General features: G+C 41.2%; 1 protein-coding gene across 1 annotated transcript; it reads right to left on the reverse strand.

Annotated features, from left to right (window-relative positions):
• Positions 1–8,275: 8,275 nt before the first annotated feature.
• On the reverse strand, positions 8,276–14,388 carry SNX20 (sorting nexin 20). The gene is made up of 4 exons (XM_089540868.1): positions 14,310–14,388; positions 10,977–11,161; positions 9,960–10,111; positions 8,276–9,200 (listed from the first exon to the last, which is right to left on the reverse strand). Exons 2-4 carry the CDS (start codon positions 11,152–11,154, stop codon positions 8,532–8,534), a joined length of 999 nt encoding a protein of 332 aa, XP_089396994.1. The 5' UTR covers positions 11,155–11,161; positions 14,310–14,388; the 3' UTR covers positions 8,276–8,531.
• Between the last annotated feature and the right edge of the window lie 224 nt (positions 14,389–14,612).

A 14,612-nucleotide genomic window follows, 5' to 3' on the forward strand; every position in this document is an offset into this window, starting at 1 on the left:
GACCTACAAATGTGCAGAGAAGTGTTTTCACTAGGAATCTCTAGGACTTCCATTGCAACTCTACAGTTAACTTCTGGCAGAGTCATGACCTAGAGATTCCGAGAGAGAACCTGCTTCTCAAATCTGTGAATGATCAAATTCACAAAAGTCAAAGCCACAAATCTGGAGGGCTGACAGTATCACTAAAGCACTCCTAAGGGATGGACATCCAAACTTTGTTTAAAGCCCTCCAAAGAAAGAGTCCACCACTCTCTGAGGCAGTCCATTCCCTCTACCTCGTCGTCTCTTCAATATACGTACCAAAAAGCACATCTGAAGCCTATGTCGTGATTCCAAGCCCCTTCCTCAACAATCACCATTACGATTGATTTTATTTTAAAATGGTAGCTCATATGTTAATAGGGTGATTGATCTACTCTCAACTTTAAAGGACTTACCCAAGATACTGAACTCAACCCTATGGCCAAAATAAGTTTAGTACCTTGACTAGCTTCTTGGACTAAAATCCAGATCCATCACCCCATGGATGTAGAAGACACCAGCCACCACTGACAGATCCCTTTGCTTTCTTTTCTCTCAAAAGTAATTAAAGTGATTACTTTCTGCATACCTTTAAAGAGAGATGTAATGCCTCAGTCTGCTAGTGTGTGATATTTAAAAACCACAATTTTCCTCTACCTCATTGTCTCTTCAATACCTCAAAAAGCACATGAGGCATATATTTAGTGACCACTCCCATAATTGTAAATGTAACTAAAAATTACAGATACATCGCAAAAAGAATGAAGTTATCCCTTGTTACAACTGTAAAGTAATTTACATGCTGACTGAGAGATTCTGAGAACTGTGTTCCGAAAAAGTGAAGCAATGTGAGGTAGTTACTGCTGGTGATGGATCATCATATGTTGTTAAGGATGTCAGAATGGGAAGAAGTCAGAATTAAGAGATAGATTGCAGTTTACCAGAAGGACGTCTAAGCAAATACTTGGTTGTTCTGTGCCTTCAAGCTGACTGCGACTTATGCTGGCCCTTTTCTCGGATCTTGCCATTGTCCTCCCCTTAAGCTGAGAGAGTGCAACTTGCCCAAATACACCCAGTGGGTTTCCATTATTGAGTGAGGATTCAAACCCTGGTCTTTTGAAGTCGTAGTCCAAGACTTAAACCACAACACAAGGCTCAGCTATTCAAATAATCATTTTTGTTCATCTATTAGCCAGGTCCCTCTGGAATCTCAAAAGGCAGATATGGCAATCCAGAACACCCAACACGTATCTGAATGTGCAGATTCCCTTTATCTGCTGTGGCTAATTGCCATTGATGCTCCATGCTTTTAAAATGATATTTTAATGCACAGGATAGTGAGTAGTTTAGAAGGACAAAGCATGTCCAAAGGAGGGCAACTAAAATGGTGAAGGGGCTGGAAAGGATGCCCTATGAAGAAAGACTAAGGGAGCTGGGGTTGTTCAGCCTGGAGAAGAGAAGGTTAAGAGGTGACATGATAGCCCTGTTTAAATACTTGAAGGGATGCCATACTGAGGAGAGAGCAAGCTTGTTTTCTGCTGCCCCAGAGACTAGGACCCGGAACAATGGATGCAAGCTCCAGGAAAAGAGATTCCACCTCAACATTAGTAGGAACTTCCTGAGAGTAAGGGCTGTTCAAAAGTGGAACACACTCCTTCCTTGGAGTGTAATGGAGTCTCCTTCTTTGGAGGTCTTTAAACAGAGGTTGGATGGCCATCTATTGGGGATGCTTTGATTGAGAGTTCTTGCATGGCAGAATGGGGTTGGACTGGATGGCCCTTGTGGTCTCTTCCAACTCTATGATTCTATGATTCAATGATTCTGTGACACAATGATGTGAAAATAAAAAGAGAAAACCACTTCAGTTTTCTAGATAGGTCATTGATAGTAAAATGTTTAGAGAAAGCATCTCATATTCTGGATAGGTCAAAGATAGATATAAATATGAAATGCTAAGAGAGAACCATTTCATTTTCTGGACAGGTCATGCCCTACTTCACATCAGAAAACCTATTTTTAAATGTTCCCACAGATGGAAGGGATCCCCATTTCTAGAAATCATCGGGGAATGTTTTAATGTGCAGTCATCTCTCTTGATTGATGGTCTTGCTGTTCACATCCCTTGGTCTTTCACGGATGGTAAGCTGGGAGGGACATAATGGCATGCGCGCTGCACATGAGAGCACACCCCAACTGATTACAATGGGGCTCCAATATTGCCAATTTTCCTGATTTGTGGGAGGGGGGTCCAGAAGGGATCCTCCATGAATCAGAAGGGATGACTGTAGTTGGGTTGGATGCCAGTATGACCATTCTCCCTGTTACTAAACCTGATACACTAGAATGAAGATGGAACATGTTCAATGGGCATGGAACGCTGACTGACTGACATAATGGGTGGGTAGCTGGACTGAAAAACAAGCTGGAAGGGATGGTGGCATGGAGCAGCAGAAACCCTGTAAAGAAACACCACTTGGCATTGCAACATTTTGTTGTAAGGCCTACTTGTAGAATTTTGAAAACAGGTATACCAACTGTCCCAATTTGACAGGTACAGTCCCAGTCAGTCCTCTGTCATCCCATTTTTTTTCTGCTCCTTTTTAAATGTCCCAGTTTCTCTCTCCTCCCACTTCATCTCCTTTTGCTCTTCTTACTGAAATTGCTGCAAACAGAGTTCAAAGTACCCAAGTAGTTTGCATTCAGTTAATTCAGTGGGGAACAGAGAGGACAGAATCTTGCATTTTCCAGTGGGCTCAGACAAAGGCAAACTGCTGCAGATTTTGGGATTTCAAACTGGACCAGATAAATGATCCTAGTTTCTGTATTCTTCCTCAGTAACAACTTCTGCCATCTTGACCACACTCTGATGTTGCTCAGCCACACATCCAGGTTTTCAACTGTGAATTGTTGGAGGGTATGTGAAGATTTATTAGCATGAATTTGAAGAATATACACTGGATTTCCACTTTCCCTTGGACCATGCAGAAAAGGTTCATTTGCTTTTGCTCCTCTCCTCCCCTCTTTATTCAATAGTTCTTTAAAGAGTTCCAAGTTTTACTTTGGATCCTTTTGATCAGAAGGAAACGGTAGTGTAGGAAAGAAGACACTGCAGTGTCACAGGCTTTGAACTCACCAGGTCTAAAAGCCTGCAAGAATATTTTCTCTTTCAGCTTTCTAGCTGGCTCAGACAGCTGCCTGATAAAGGGGTATGTTAAATTGTCCTTAAGGATCACTAGAAAGATAAGCTTTCTCATCCAAAACTCACAATGGAATTGACTTTTAAAAAAAAATAAGTGCATTAATAATTTAAATGTTAGACTTTTGGAACAGAAATTATTTATTTCTATCATTTTTTTTAAAAAAAAATCTTCTGCCATTAAAAAGTTCAGTTTTTTCAATCTTTGTTAGAGTGTGCATACTTTTATGGTACCTTCCCAGAGCCCTGGGTTGCAACCAGTGCAGGATTGCCATCTAGTGGTATATTATTTAATCAACAGGATGAAACAAATAAATGTGACATTTCTCAGACTTGCAAAGAGATAGCATAGCACCTTTGAGACTAACTGAGAAAAAGAAGGTTGTAACGTATACTTTGGTAGACTCAGTCTACTTCATCAGATGCATGGAGTGAACTGCCTATGGATGGACATTTATACCTGTGAGTGAGCAGGTTTGTGTGTGAATAGTAATAATGGTGATGAGGTGACTAATTCAGTTTTAACAATGCCGTTGAGGGACAAAACTAGGAGGAAAGATATTATTTAAAGCCAATATGAATAGATAATCATATGAATGATGCAAAGAGTTCATGGAATGTAGTATGTAGTGTTGCTGGGAGCCAGAAAGGAGTTACGATAAAATGAGCAAGAGAGCCCTCGTGAGGCTGAGATGATAACTAGTGTCATAATATGTGTGATGTGTCAGGAAACCATTGCCTGTGTTTTACCCACTGTTGATGGAGTGGAGTTTGTGGATACAGTTGGCCCTCCTTATCCACTGAATTTTTTATCCATGGATTCAAGCATCCACGGCTTGACAATATTTTAAAAAGTATAAATTCCAAATAGCAAACCTTGATTTTGCCATTTTACATAAGGGACATCATTTTGCTATGCCATTGTATTTAATGGGACTTGAGCATCCACGGATTTTGTTATCCACAGGGGGTCCTGGAAAAAACCCCAGCGGATAACAAGGGCCCACTGTATATCCTAGTTCTGCTGTTTTTCTTTCTAAACTCCCTTTTGTTGTTGTCGTTGTTGTTGTTGTTCAAGGACTCTGAGATGAAATGCCCAGAAGGACTGAAATGTTCTGCAACTGTTTTTGTGTATTCCCATTCCTAATGCCTGATTTATGTCCATTTATCCTCTGGCACAGAAACTGGCCTGTTAGCCCAGTGTAGACTGCTGAAGGACACTTGTTAGCCAAGGATGGCATATGTCACATTAGGGCACTGGTTCCCAAATCTTGTTCTTCCAGGTGTTTTGGACTTGATCTTACAGAATCCACATCTAATTTGGCCAACAGTCAAAAATTCTGGGAGCTGAAGTCCAAAACTTCTGGAGCACCTGAGTTTGAGAACCATTTCTCATTGTGTGCCACATAGTCTAGAATGGTTTATCTGTCTGCAGTTTCTCCTTTTCATGAACTTTTGAACTGCAGGTGTCAATGTTGTTTGCCCTTTTCTTTTGTCTGTCATGAAGCATCCTGGCAAAGCCTGCATGTATTACAAATATTGCATCCTACTTTAGTGACAAAATGATGGCGCCAGCTTCAGCTGCTCAATTTCTGTCTTTTGGGGGGCAGTTAAATTTTACTTGTATGCTGCCCCAAGGTCCCATGAAATGAAGCAGGCTATAAACATTTCAAATGCAATAAGAAGGAAATGAGAAGCAGGGGAGGAATTCCTTATGACAAAGGACAGTCTGGTCCATATAGTGACACAACAGAGGCTTGATTCAGGTGTAGAAACTTGAAAAGTTTTATTTTATTTTTTTACTATGCCCAAAAGTCTGCATCAAGTGGGTATAGTGTCAATGCTCTACCCCAGCCTTTTAGCTGTAAACCACTTCTTACTGATGACAAGGGAAGGAAGGAGGAGGCAATTCAGAGAGATGAAATGCAGCTGGCCTGGGCTCACAAGGGGAAGGAAATAAGAATGAACTTATGGAGTGCACTATCCTTTTCCTTCCCTTTGGAACAAAGACCACTGCTTCTTCCTCCACTCTTCCCCATCAGTAAGAAGCAGCAGTAGTTCCCCCAGGACAGTTGTGGAGGGGAAGATTTAAGATTAGTGGAAACAGCAAGAGAACAGCCGCCCTGTGCCCTGTTCAAAAAACAACATGAGCCTGAGTATAGCCACATTTAACATTCACGCAAGTAATATGCAGGTTTGTGCCCCACAATTCCCAGAACCCTTCCAGCCAGAAGGGCCAGTGGTTGTGCTGGTTGTGGGATTCCGAGAGCTATCGTCTTAAAAAAGTAACTTTTTCACGGTCTGTTCAGACATTTATCTAGACAACAGAGCCAGCACGTGGGGGGTCCTTTCATCGGGCAAAGAGATGGACACAACTGGTTTGGGATCTAGTGAGTGACTTTCCGCAGCAAACCAATCTAGGACTTCATTACTTACTTTTCTTCTTTCTTTCTTTCTTTTTTTGTAAAATAAATAAATATTGTTTCTTGAGATTTTATTCAGAAAAGAGTATGGCCAGGATCCTGTTGGTGACATACAGTATGCAGACCTACTGTTGCATTACACCTGCATATGTCTTTTTATGAGTGTTATGGATGGGGCAGTGGCATCACTAGGGGTGTGTGTGGGGTTCGGATCACACCAGGTGACACCTTAAGGGGGGACAACACCACTGCTCCTGAAACCCCTACCTTTTGGCAAAAATGGGCTGTGGCATTCACCTGCTTCCCTTTAAAATGTTTTAAAAGATGGTGGGAGTGGGACGAAGCTCAGGGGGAGGAAAAAGGAGAGGCCTCAGAATTGTTTAAAATGAAAATTTCAAATTTCAAAATTTTAATTTTATTTTATTTTCAAAAAAAATCATTTTTTAAAAAAATATTCTTTTTCAATTTTATTTAAAAACATCACATTTTAACCACATCCTCACTATGTATATATAAATACATTTGGATTGTGCTTATGGTATTGTAAACTGAAGGTGTCCTTTTAATTTTCTTAGTTGTTTATGTCAGAACTATTATCATTACATTCAGTGGCTTATGGGAATTATGATTTATGAGTAACAGTGCAAAAAAGTGTTACTAAGGATTCTGGAGGTTGTGAAGTGTTACTAAGGGTCCTGTAGGTTCTGTAGGTTGGGATCAGTGGGGTGTGTGTGACACCATGAGTTACTGCACTGGGTAACACCAACCCTAGGGATGCCACTGGAATGGGGGGGTATTTCCTATTACCACGTATGGATGTGAAAGCTGGACAGTTGAGAAAGAAGATGGGAAGAAAATCAATGCATTTGAGATGTGGTTTTGGAGAAGAGTGCTGAGGATCCTGAGGATGGCCCAAAAGCCAAACAAATGGGTCCTAAAGCAGATCAAGCCAGACATCTCCCTGGAAGCTAAGATGACAAAACCGAGGCTGTCATACTTTGGGCACATCATGAGAAACGAGGACTCTCTAGAGAAAACAATAATGCTGGGAAAGTTGGAGGAAAGAATCTGTACTCAGGACAAGAAGCTACTGTCAGGACAGAACATGGAGAAACAGAATGTTTCCCAATTGGCAAAGGAGTCAGACAAGGCTGCATCCTATTACTCTACCTATTCAACTTATATGCAGAACAAATTGTAAGGAAAACAGGCTTGGACATGGAAGAGAGAGGACTGAAAACAGGAGGAAGAAATATCAACAATCTGAAATATACTGATGACATAATACTAGCAGAGAACCTCACAGACCTGGAATGACTACTAAGGAAGATCAAAGTGCAAAGGAAGGCTTACATAAAGAAAACAAAATAATGACTACAGAGAATATACACACATTCAGACTAGACAATGAGGACACAGAAATAGTAAAAGAGTTCTCATATCAGGGATTGCAGCCAGGAAATCAGAAGAAGATTAACAATGGGAGGGCAGCTATGAAAGAACTAGAAAAGATCCTAAAATGCTAAGACATACAACTCTGCACAAAAGTCAGAACCATACATGCCGTTATATTCACTTCTATTACCATGCATGGATGTGAGAGCTGGACAGTCAAGAAAGAAGATAAGAGGAAAATCAACTCATTTGAGAGAAGAGCCCTGAGGATCCCATGGACAGCCAAAAAGGGTTCTAGAGCAGATCAAGCCAGAAATACCTCTAGAAGCCAAGATGACAAGAGTTAGACTGTCATACTCTGGACACATCATTAGAAGGTATGAATCATTGGAAAACACAATAATGTTAGGAAAGGTGAAGTAGAAAGAGAGGAAGGCCATGGGCTAGATGGATGGACTTTATCGAAAAGACCATGAATATGAGTTTGCAGGAGCTGGACAGAGCAGTAGAGGTCAGGGGGGCCTGGAGATGTCTCATCCATAGGGTGGCCATGGGTTGAGATTGACATCAAGGCAGTTAAGAACAACAACAACTCCATATCCACAAGGTTTTGAAACTTTTGACTTAGGAATTTTATTTTTTTAATGCAGGTTGAGTCTCCCTTATCCAGAATGCTAAAATTCAAAACATTCCAAAATCCAACATTGTCCATGTGGATGGATTAGCAAGTGGCACCTTATCTTTCTGATGGTTCATTATACACAAATTTCATTTTATGCACAAAATTGTTTAAAATAATGTGTATAAAATTACCTGTATAAGGTGTATACGAAACATAAATGGATTTCATGTTTAGACATGGGTCCCATCGTGAAGATCCCATTAGTCCCATCACCATTATGTATGCACAAATATTCAAAAAACTGAAAAACTCTGAAATCTAAAATACTTCTGGTTCGAAGCATATGGGATAAAGGAAACTCAGTCTGTATTTGCATGTGTGTGTTGTAGTTATGGATGAAAGGTCCATTGTCTCACTGTGTCTGAACCTGTGTAACTATTGATAAACAGTAGGTTATATATGAGTCATTCTGTCAGTCCTTATCATTTAGTCTCCTGCACCATCCCCATCAAGTGCAAAGCCCCAAACAGCTTCCATCCTTCCTCTTTCAGGAAGGTGATTTAATCCCTTTGTGCTATCTTTTCTTCCTCTTAGTACCAAGATAAGAATCTCTTGCACTAGGAGAGGCAATTGTTTACTTCAGAGAAATTTTCTGGGGTCACATTCCAGTGGTGGGAAGTGCCAAAGGCAAAACTATGGGATCAAAAATACAGCACATCTTAGGTTTAAGCTCTCCCAGTCACTAAGCCTGAAGAAAGGAATCTAAACATTTTAGATGGAGGGGGAAATCATACAAAAGCTGTAATGATGGTAATGAAGATGCCCACAGGAGATCCAGATTTGGTCTGAGGAACTAAAGTTCCCTACCCTTGTCTTAGTGGGTATACTCTTGAACAGCAAGTTCTTTGAGTGTCACCATCTTATTTTGATGTTTCTTGGCCTGCCTTTCTTCCATTTTCTCTTGAAAGGATATGAAATCTTTGCCAAGTTCGTATGCCAAGGAAATCATGGTTTCCAACAGGGGCAGGTAATACCGATGGCCTGGGTACCTCTCGAGACGAAGTAAAGCTTTTTCTCCAAATTCATAAGCGCTCTTTGGGTTTTCAAGATCTTTGTGACACACAAGTATGGCACAGAGGGTTGGAACCAACAGAATGGGCCTGTGCTTCGTCAGTTTCTCTTGCAGAACTACAATATCTAGAAGCCCAGCCAAAGCTTTTGTGTATTGTCCTCCTCGAAGGCAACTGTAAGCTTCCTCCAGTTCTGGTCTCATCAAGAAGTCAATAAACATTCTCGATGTCCGGATACATTCCATAGAATACAGAAACCGCAAATAATCTTGGAAGGCTAATTTTCTCTCAATGATTATTTCTTCTGTGAAGTTTCCAGTCAGAGTCTTCTTGGGAAAGGTGATATCTTCCATTTCTTCAGAGAATTCCCCCAGAAGGTTTGTGTGCAGTCTTTCAAAATCTGAATACCGTCGTTCAACCACTGATTTGTTGCTGTCAAAACTGCCAGTCTGGATGATGAAAATTTGATATTTCTAGAAGGAAACATATAAATAAAATGATTTAAGAAAATTGGGCATGTGACATACAGGCTTGCCCTTCCTTCCTTCCTTCCTTCCTTCCTTCCTTCCTTCCTTCCTTTTTAACACACAGAGAAAGCTGACATTGCATTACTCCTGGTAATGGCTAGAGCTAGGAAAGTTATATATTTGCACTCCTCTTTGGGTTCCATATGGGAGAAAAGTGGCTATTACATAATTAAATCAGTCTGCTAGACTCTCCAGCCACTAAGGTCACTGGCAGGGGGATGCTGGAAGTTGTAATCCAAAAACATAACTTTTTGTAATTGTGTAGTGTAAATGGGACCCAAATTATATGTTGCAAAATTGCTTGTGATTGTGATTGAAATGACCAAGTTCAGGGAGGGGAAATCAGTGCAGTTGTAATGCTAACCATGGTTAGATTCAAAATGAAAAAGGAAAGGGGAAAGGCAGAATCCATGTAACAAGCAACCTTTTTAACATCACAAGTTGGTACCTTCTAACGTCCTCCCCATTGCACATGTGTGCCTTCAAGTCCCCTATTGACCTCATGAATCTGGTTGGGTTTTCTTAGGCAAGAATACTCAGGAGTGGTTTGCCCATTGCCTTCCTCTGAATTATAATCTACAGCACCAGATATTACTTGGTGGCTCCCCATTTGAGTACTAACCAGATATGCCCCTGCTTAGCTTCCAAGATCAGATGGGATCTGGTGCCTTTCAGTAATTAGGCTCTATCCTTGCATTAGCTTACCACATATTTAGTGAAGGGCTTCTCTACAATTTTGGCTGAGGGGATTTCAAAAAGGACTTTAACTTCTCGGCAGTTGCGTTTCTCGTCCCTCCAGTATTCTTGAAGTTCTTTAGTTGTCATGGAAGAGTTGGGACTTCTGGAACTTTTGTCACCTAAAAGAATATGACATGATGTGATAATATGATGATGATGATGATGATGATCAATAATAGTATATTTACTGAGTCAGAACAGTGGCCTAGTTGGATCATTTCTCATTAGTGACAACTCTGCATCTTCTTCTGTGATCTGGTATCATTTAACTTGAGATGTCTGGTGTGGGACCTAGCATCTTACAAATGTATGAGAGCCATTACTACAGACTTTGGCAAAGGTGTTTTGGTTATGTCTTATTTCTGTCTTCTCAAGTTGCTGTACAGGTTTGTCATGGTGGAAACATCAACAGAAGTGTTAGCATGTTTTCAGGAGTGTTGGTTCAAGCCATAATTTTAATGGGTATGAACTTCTTTTGAGGGCTTGGAATAATATGGCAATGGCCTACTTTTAAATCTCTTAGGCAAACTGGGGAGTATTTAGTGAATGGCTTGATCTAATGCTTCTTGGAGCATTATTGCCCACAAAGCTTACACAGCAAAATAGGGTCAACTAAGGGGCTTTACATACAGCCTTGAAGGGGCAGCATGCAGTCGCCCCTTCTTCAGCTGGATCGGGGTTGGGGCAACCTCATGTCTGATCCCTGATCTGGCTTTGCAAGAGTGTAAAAGGCAGCTCCCTTTTGTACCCTCGAAAGGGCGCCATAGCCACGGCAGCACAGCTATATGGCACCCCTTCGGTGCTGCATCATCTGGACACAGCACCAAAGGCACGGCATGACACTGCTCGCTGTCTGGAGTGGCGCATGGTGTCAGAGTGACCTGGGGGGGGGGGGGGATGGAATCAGGCATGCACCTTTCATGTCAGTCTGGATAGCCCTTAAGAGAGTACTTTCCCAGGGATCCCTGAAATGAGGAACCTTACCTGAGGGATTGGTGGGTTCTGCCTGCTCTTGGAATGCTTGAAATGAACCTGTATTTTCATAGTTATCTTCCTCATTTGAACAAGTGGCAGTGGCAATTGAAATAGCAGCTGTAGGAGACGTGGCTTTAACTTCCAGTCCTTCCTCACCTTCTCCTAAATATGGCTGGCCTTCCTCCATTGTAAATCTGTCATAAAAGGAACAGGTAAAAGACAGATGACTGGGCATCTGATAACTCTCATGGGTTACATTTCAGCAAAATCTGGAGTGCTGTATGACTTCCACCCTGATTTAAAGCATTTGTTATTGTATGCCTTCAAGTAATTTCTGACTTATGATGATCTTAGGTCAACCCTATCCTGGAGTTTTCTTGGTAGATTCTTTTCAGAGTGGATTTACTTTTGCCTTCCTCTAAGGATGAGGGAGCATGACTTGCCCAAGGTCACCAAATGGGTTTCCATGGCTGACCCAGGATTCAAACACTGGCTTATCCTAGTTCAACACTCAAACCACTATTCCACACTGGCTATACACTGAGTTTTGTGAAGAATGAATGAACATGCATCTGGATAAGGATAGATACCTAAAAAGATAGATATTTGGACTACAGCTCCCAGAATCTCAAGTCAAAAGTTACTTTTCCTATCTCTGGGAAGATCAGGCAAGCAGAAAGAAGATGTGGGTGCAAATGGTGCTCATAGTTTGGAATGGACAACTGTCAGAGTTCAGGGGGCTGCCTTCTCATCCCCCCAAGACTCCTTGCAGTCTGGTCGCATGAGGAAATTAAACTGGAACTAGCAATGGATCATTGCTCCTTCACTTGGACTTCACCGCATGATGCTGTTGCTCTCCTGTAATTCTCCTGCTGGCAACAATCTTAAAAGCATGTTGTTTTTTTTAAATAGACACAAAAATCCATTAATGAATGCCTTTCCCAAAACTATCCTGTTTTGATTTGCATTGCAAAAATTAAATTCCACTTTAATTACAATTTTGGGTAGTAAGTGTTAGCTAGTGGGTGGGGAAAACATGATCAGGGAAGAAGGAAGAAAAGGGCGTGTGTGGACATTTCCTTTCAATTGTCAGAGTAACAGAATCAGAAACAACGTGAAGGCACACAACAACAAAACATTTTTTACTCTAATTTCTCTAATAAACATACAAACTTTTCCTCCCACCCATACCATCGCAGTCTCCTTGGCTCATTCTCCTTCTGGCTCTTGCCCTTACTGGATGTGTCAGCAGAACCAACATTTTGATGGTTATATCGTGGTTCCTATTTTCACAACTGACAAGATGTTCTAAGAGGGCAGCCCTACCCAGATCTGGTTTCCTCCAGATGACAAAGCACTGGCAACTTTAAGTTGTCTTTGCGATATTTCTTTTACTAGTACAAATTGCAACTAAATGTTGCAGTGTCGATTGCTTTTATCCTGGGTTCCCTCTTGCCAGCAAGCTGTGCCCTCCCCAAGGATACTCCATCCCATCCTTCTCCAATCTTTTCCCAGCAGCCCATGGCAACTGAGCATGCTCAGTCCTAATTCCCAAGTTTGGGGAATTCCCCCTCCCATGTACTTCTGGGCTTTTTCCTGAATATTTTTTTCTACTTCTGCAAATGTGGAGTTCCCCTAAATAGACAGTGCCTATTTCTCATGTACAAACAGAGCTGCCTTGTCTGCCTCAGGGAAAGTGAGTAAAATGCAGCCTTCAGCTGTTATTGGGTGACAACTTCCAGTAGACCTAACCTGCATTGCTAATTGCAAGGAATGCTGGGAGTTGTAGTCCAACAACATCTTTTTAAGGGCCACATTTTGTTTATACCTTCCCTGAGGATCTGAGAACTGGGTTTCTTTCCAAGATATAAGATTTTCAAGCACACCAGGAGATTACAACACAGAGTATCCACTGTCTTTCAAAGAGTGACACATTCCTGTTGACATTTCAGAGATGAAAACCAGCATACATGTGGCCAGGTAACATTAGAGTGTGATCAAGACGGCAAAGTTATTAATGAGGATGAACACACAAGGCATGAAAGGCTGCATAAGCTTGCTGTTGCCTGAGCCTATTGGGAAGGAGTAGACTCTACCTTCTCCTGCCCTCTGTCTTTTCGCCCCACTGAGTTAACTGAATGCAAATTACTTTGCACTTTGAACTCAGTTTGCAGCACTTGAAATAAGCTGAGGATAAAGGGGGAAAGTGGTAGGAGAGGAGAGAACCCCAAACATGTGTGACAAAACAGGATTAATTGGGATCAAACTTGGATAGCTGGAGAGCATGAGGATGTTTTCTCCCTAGAAATGCAGAATAATAATAATAATAATAATAATAATAATGATCAAGAAGAAGAGCCATTTCACTCTACAACATAATTATAGCAGTGACGTATTTGTGTCTTTTACTCCAAGTCTCAAGACTCAAGTCTATACCTTCAAGTCTCAAGCTGAATGTCAAGTCTGGAAGCCAACTTTAACAGAAAAGAAGAGGTGGTGCTATTTCAATAACTAGAAAATCAAGTAGATGTGTGCAAAGTTAGGGGGGATTCTTGGAGAGTAACATTAAATGGGCTTGAGTTGGAAGGATCCTTCCTAAGTCTTTCAAAAACTTTAGAAGGCTCCTCCAATGTGCAGCAAGGAGAGGCTGCTGAGTAGACCTCAACCATTGCCTCAAGCCCATTGCCTAACTGTTTGCTGTTTCTGGATGAAATTAGACCAGCAAGTCAGTAGCTAAAAATGACTCAAGTGAGTTGACTCCAAGTCGAGTAATTCAAGCGACTTGAGTCCAAGTCAAATCCATGTCAGTTGACATCACTGAATTATAGCACTATGATTCCATTTTGACTGTCATGGCCACATTGTACAGATTGGCAGTTTAGGGGATGACATTTAGAATTCTCAGTCAGAGAGCTCTGCCTCACCAAAGTACATATTCCAGGATTCCATCCAGGATGCGGCCATGACATTGAAAATGGAATCATAGTGCTATCATCATAGATGGGCATGATGGTTTTTTAGGAAATCAGCACAGTCCAGAAAGAGTAGCCATACTAGAGAAATCATTCCCAAACCTTTCTGTCTCCTACCTTTGGACTTCATAGAATCCCATTACCTGGAGCCAACATGGCCAGTGGTTAAGAAATGTTGGGGGCTGTAGTTTAAAAAATCAAGAGGCATTAGGTTGGGAAGATTATGCTTGAAGGTGAAGGAGATACATTGCAACAGATTAGTTATGGACTATTCATGAGTAATCTGTCTTGTTAAGAAAATAATGATTAGAGAGAAGCCATAGTAATATATCCACCTAGATTCTCATAAATTAAGCCATAAAATACTAACCTGTTAGTATTCTAGAAAAGTTTTCTGAGATGATGGTCTTTAAGTCTCCAGAATTTCATGATCGCCATGCTTCTGTTATCTCAAAATAGCAAGAGCACTAGTAGGTTTCACTTTACATGCATCAACGGATTGAACCAACATCTAAGAAGGAAGTTGTGTCAAACTTCCTTGTTTGCTTCATTTGCATTGTGTTGAGGAAAAAAAGAAGAAGCAATAAACACATTCAGGATTCCAGCTTCAGTAATCCTGTGTGCCATGCTATGTGCCACTGGCTATTCTGGATGGGGAATTCCGGGAATTATA

The sequence above is a fragment of the Sceloporus occidentalis genome, unplaced genomic scaffold (genome assembly GCF_023333645.1).
Source record: "Sceloporus occidentalis isolate IW3139 unplaced genomic scaffold, rSceOcc1.0.p SCAF_10, whole genome shotgun sequence".
In the NCBI taxonomy this organism is placed as follows: domain Eukaryota; kingdom Metazoa; phylum Chordata; class Lepidosauria; order Squamata; family Phrynosomatidae; genus Sceloporus; species Sceloporus occidentalis.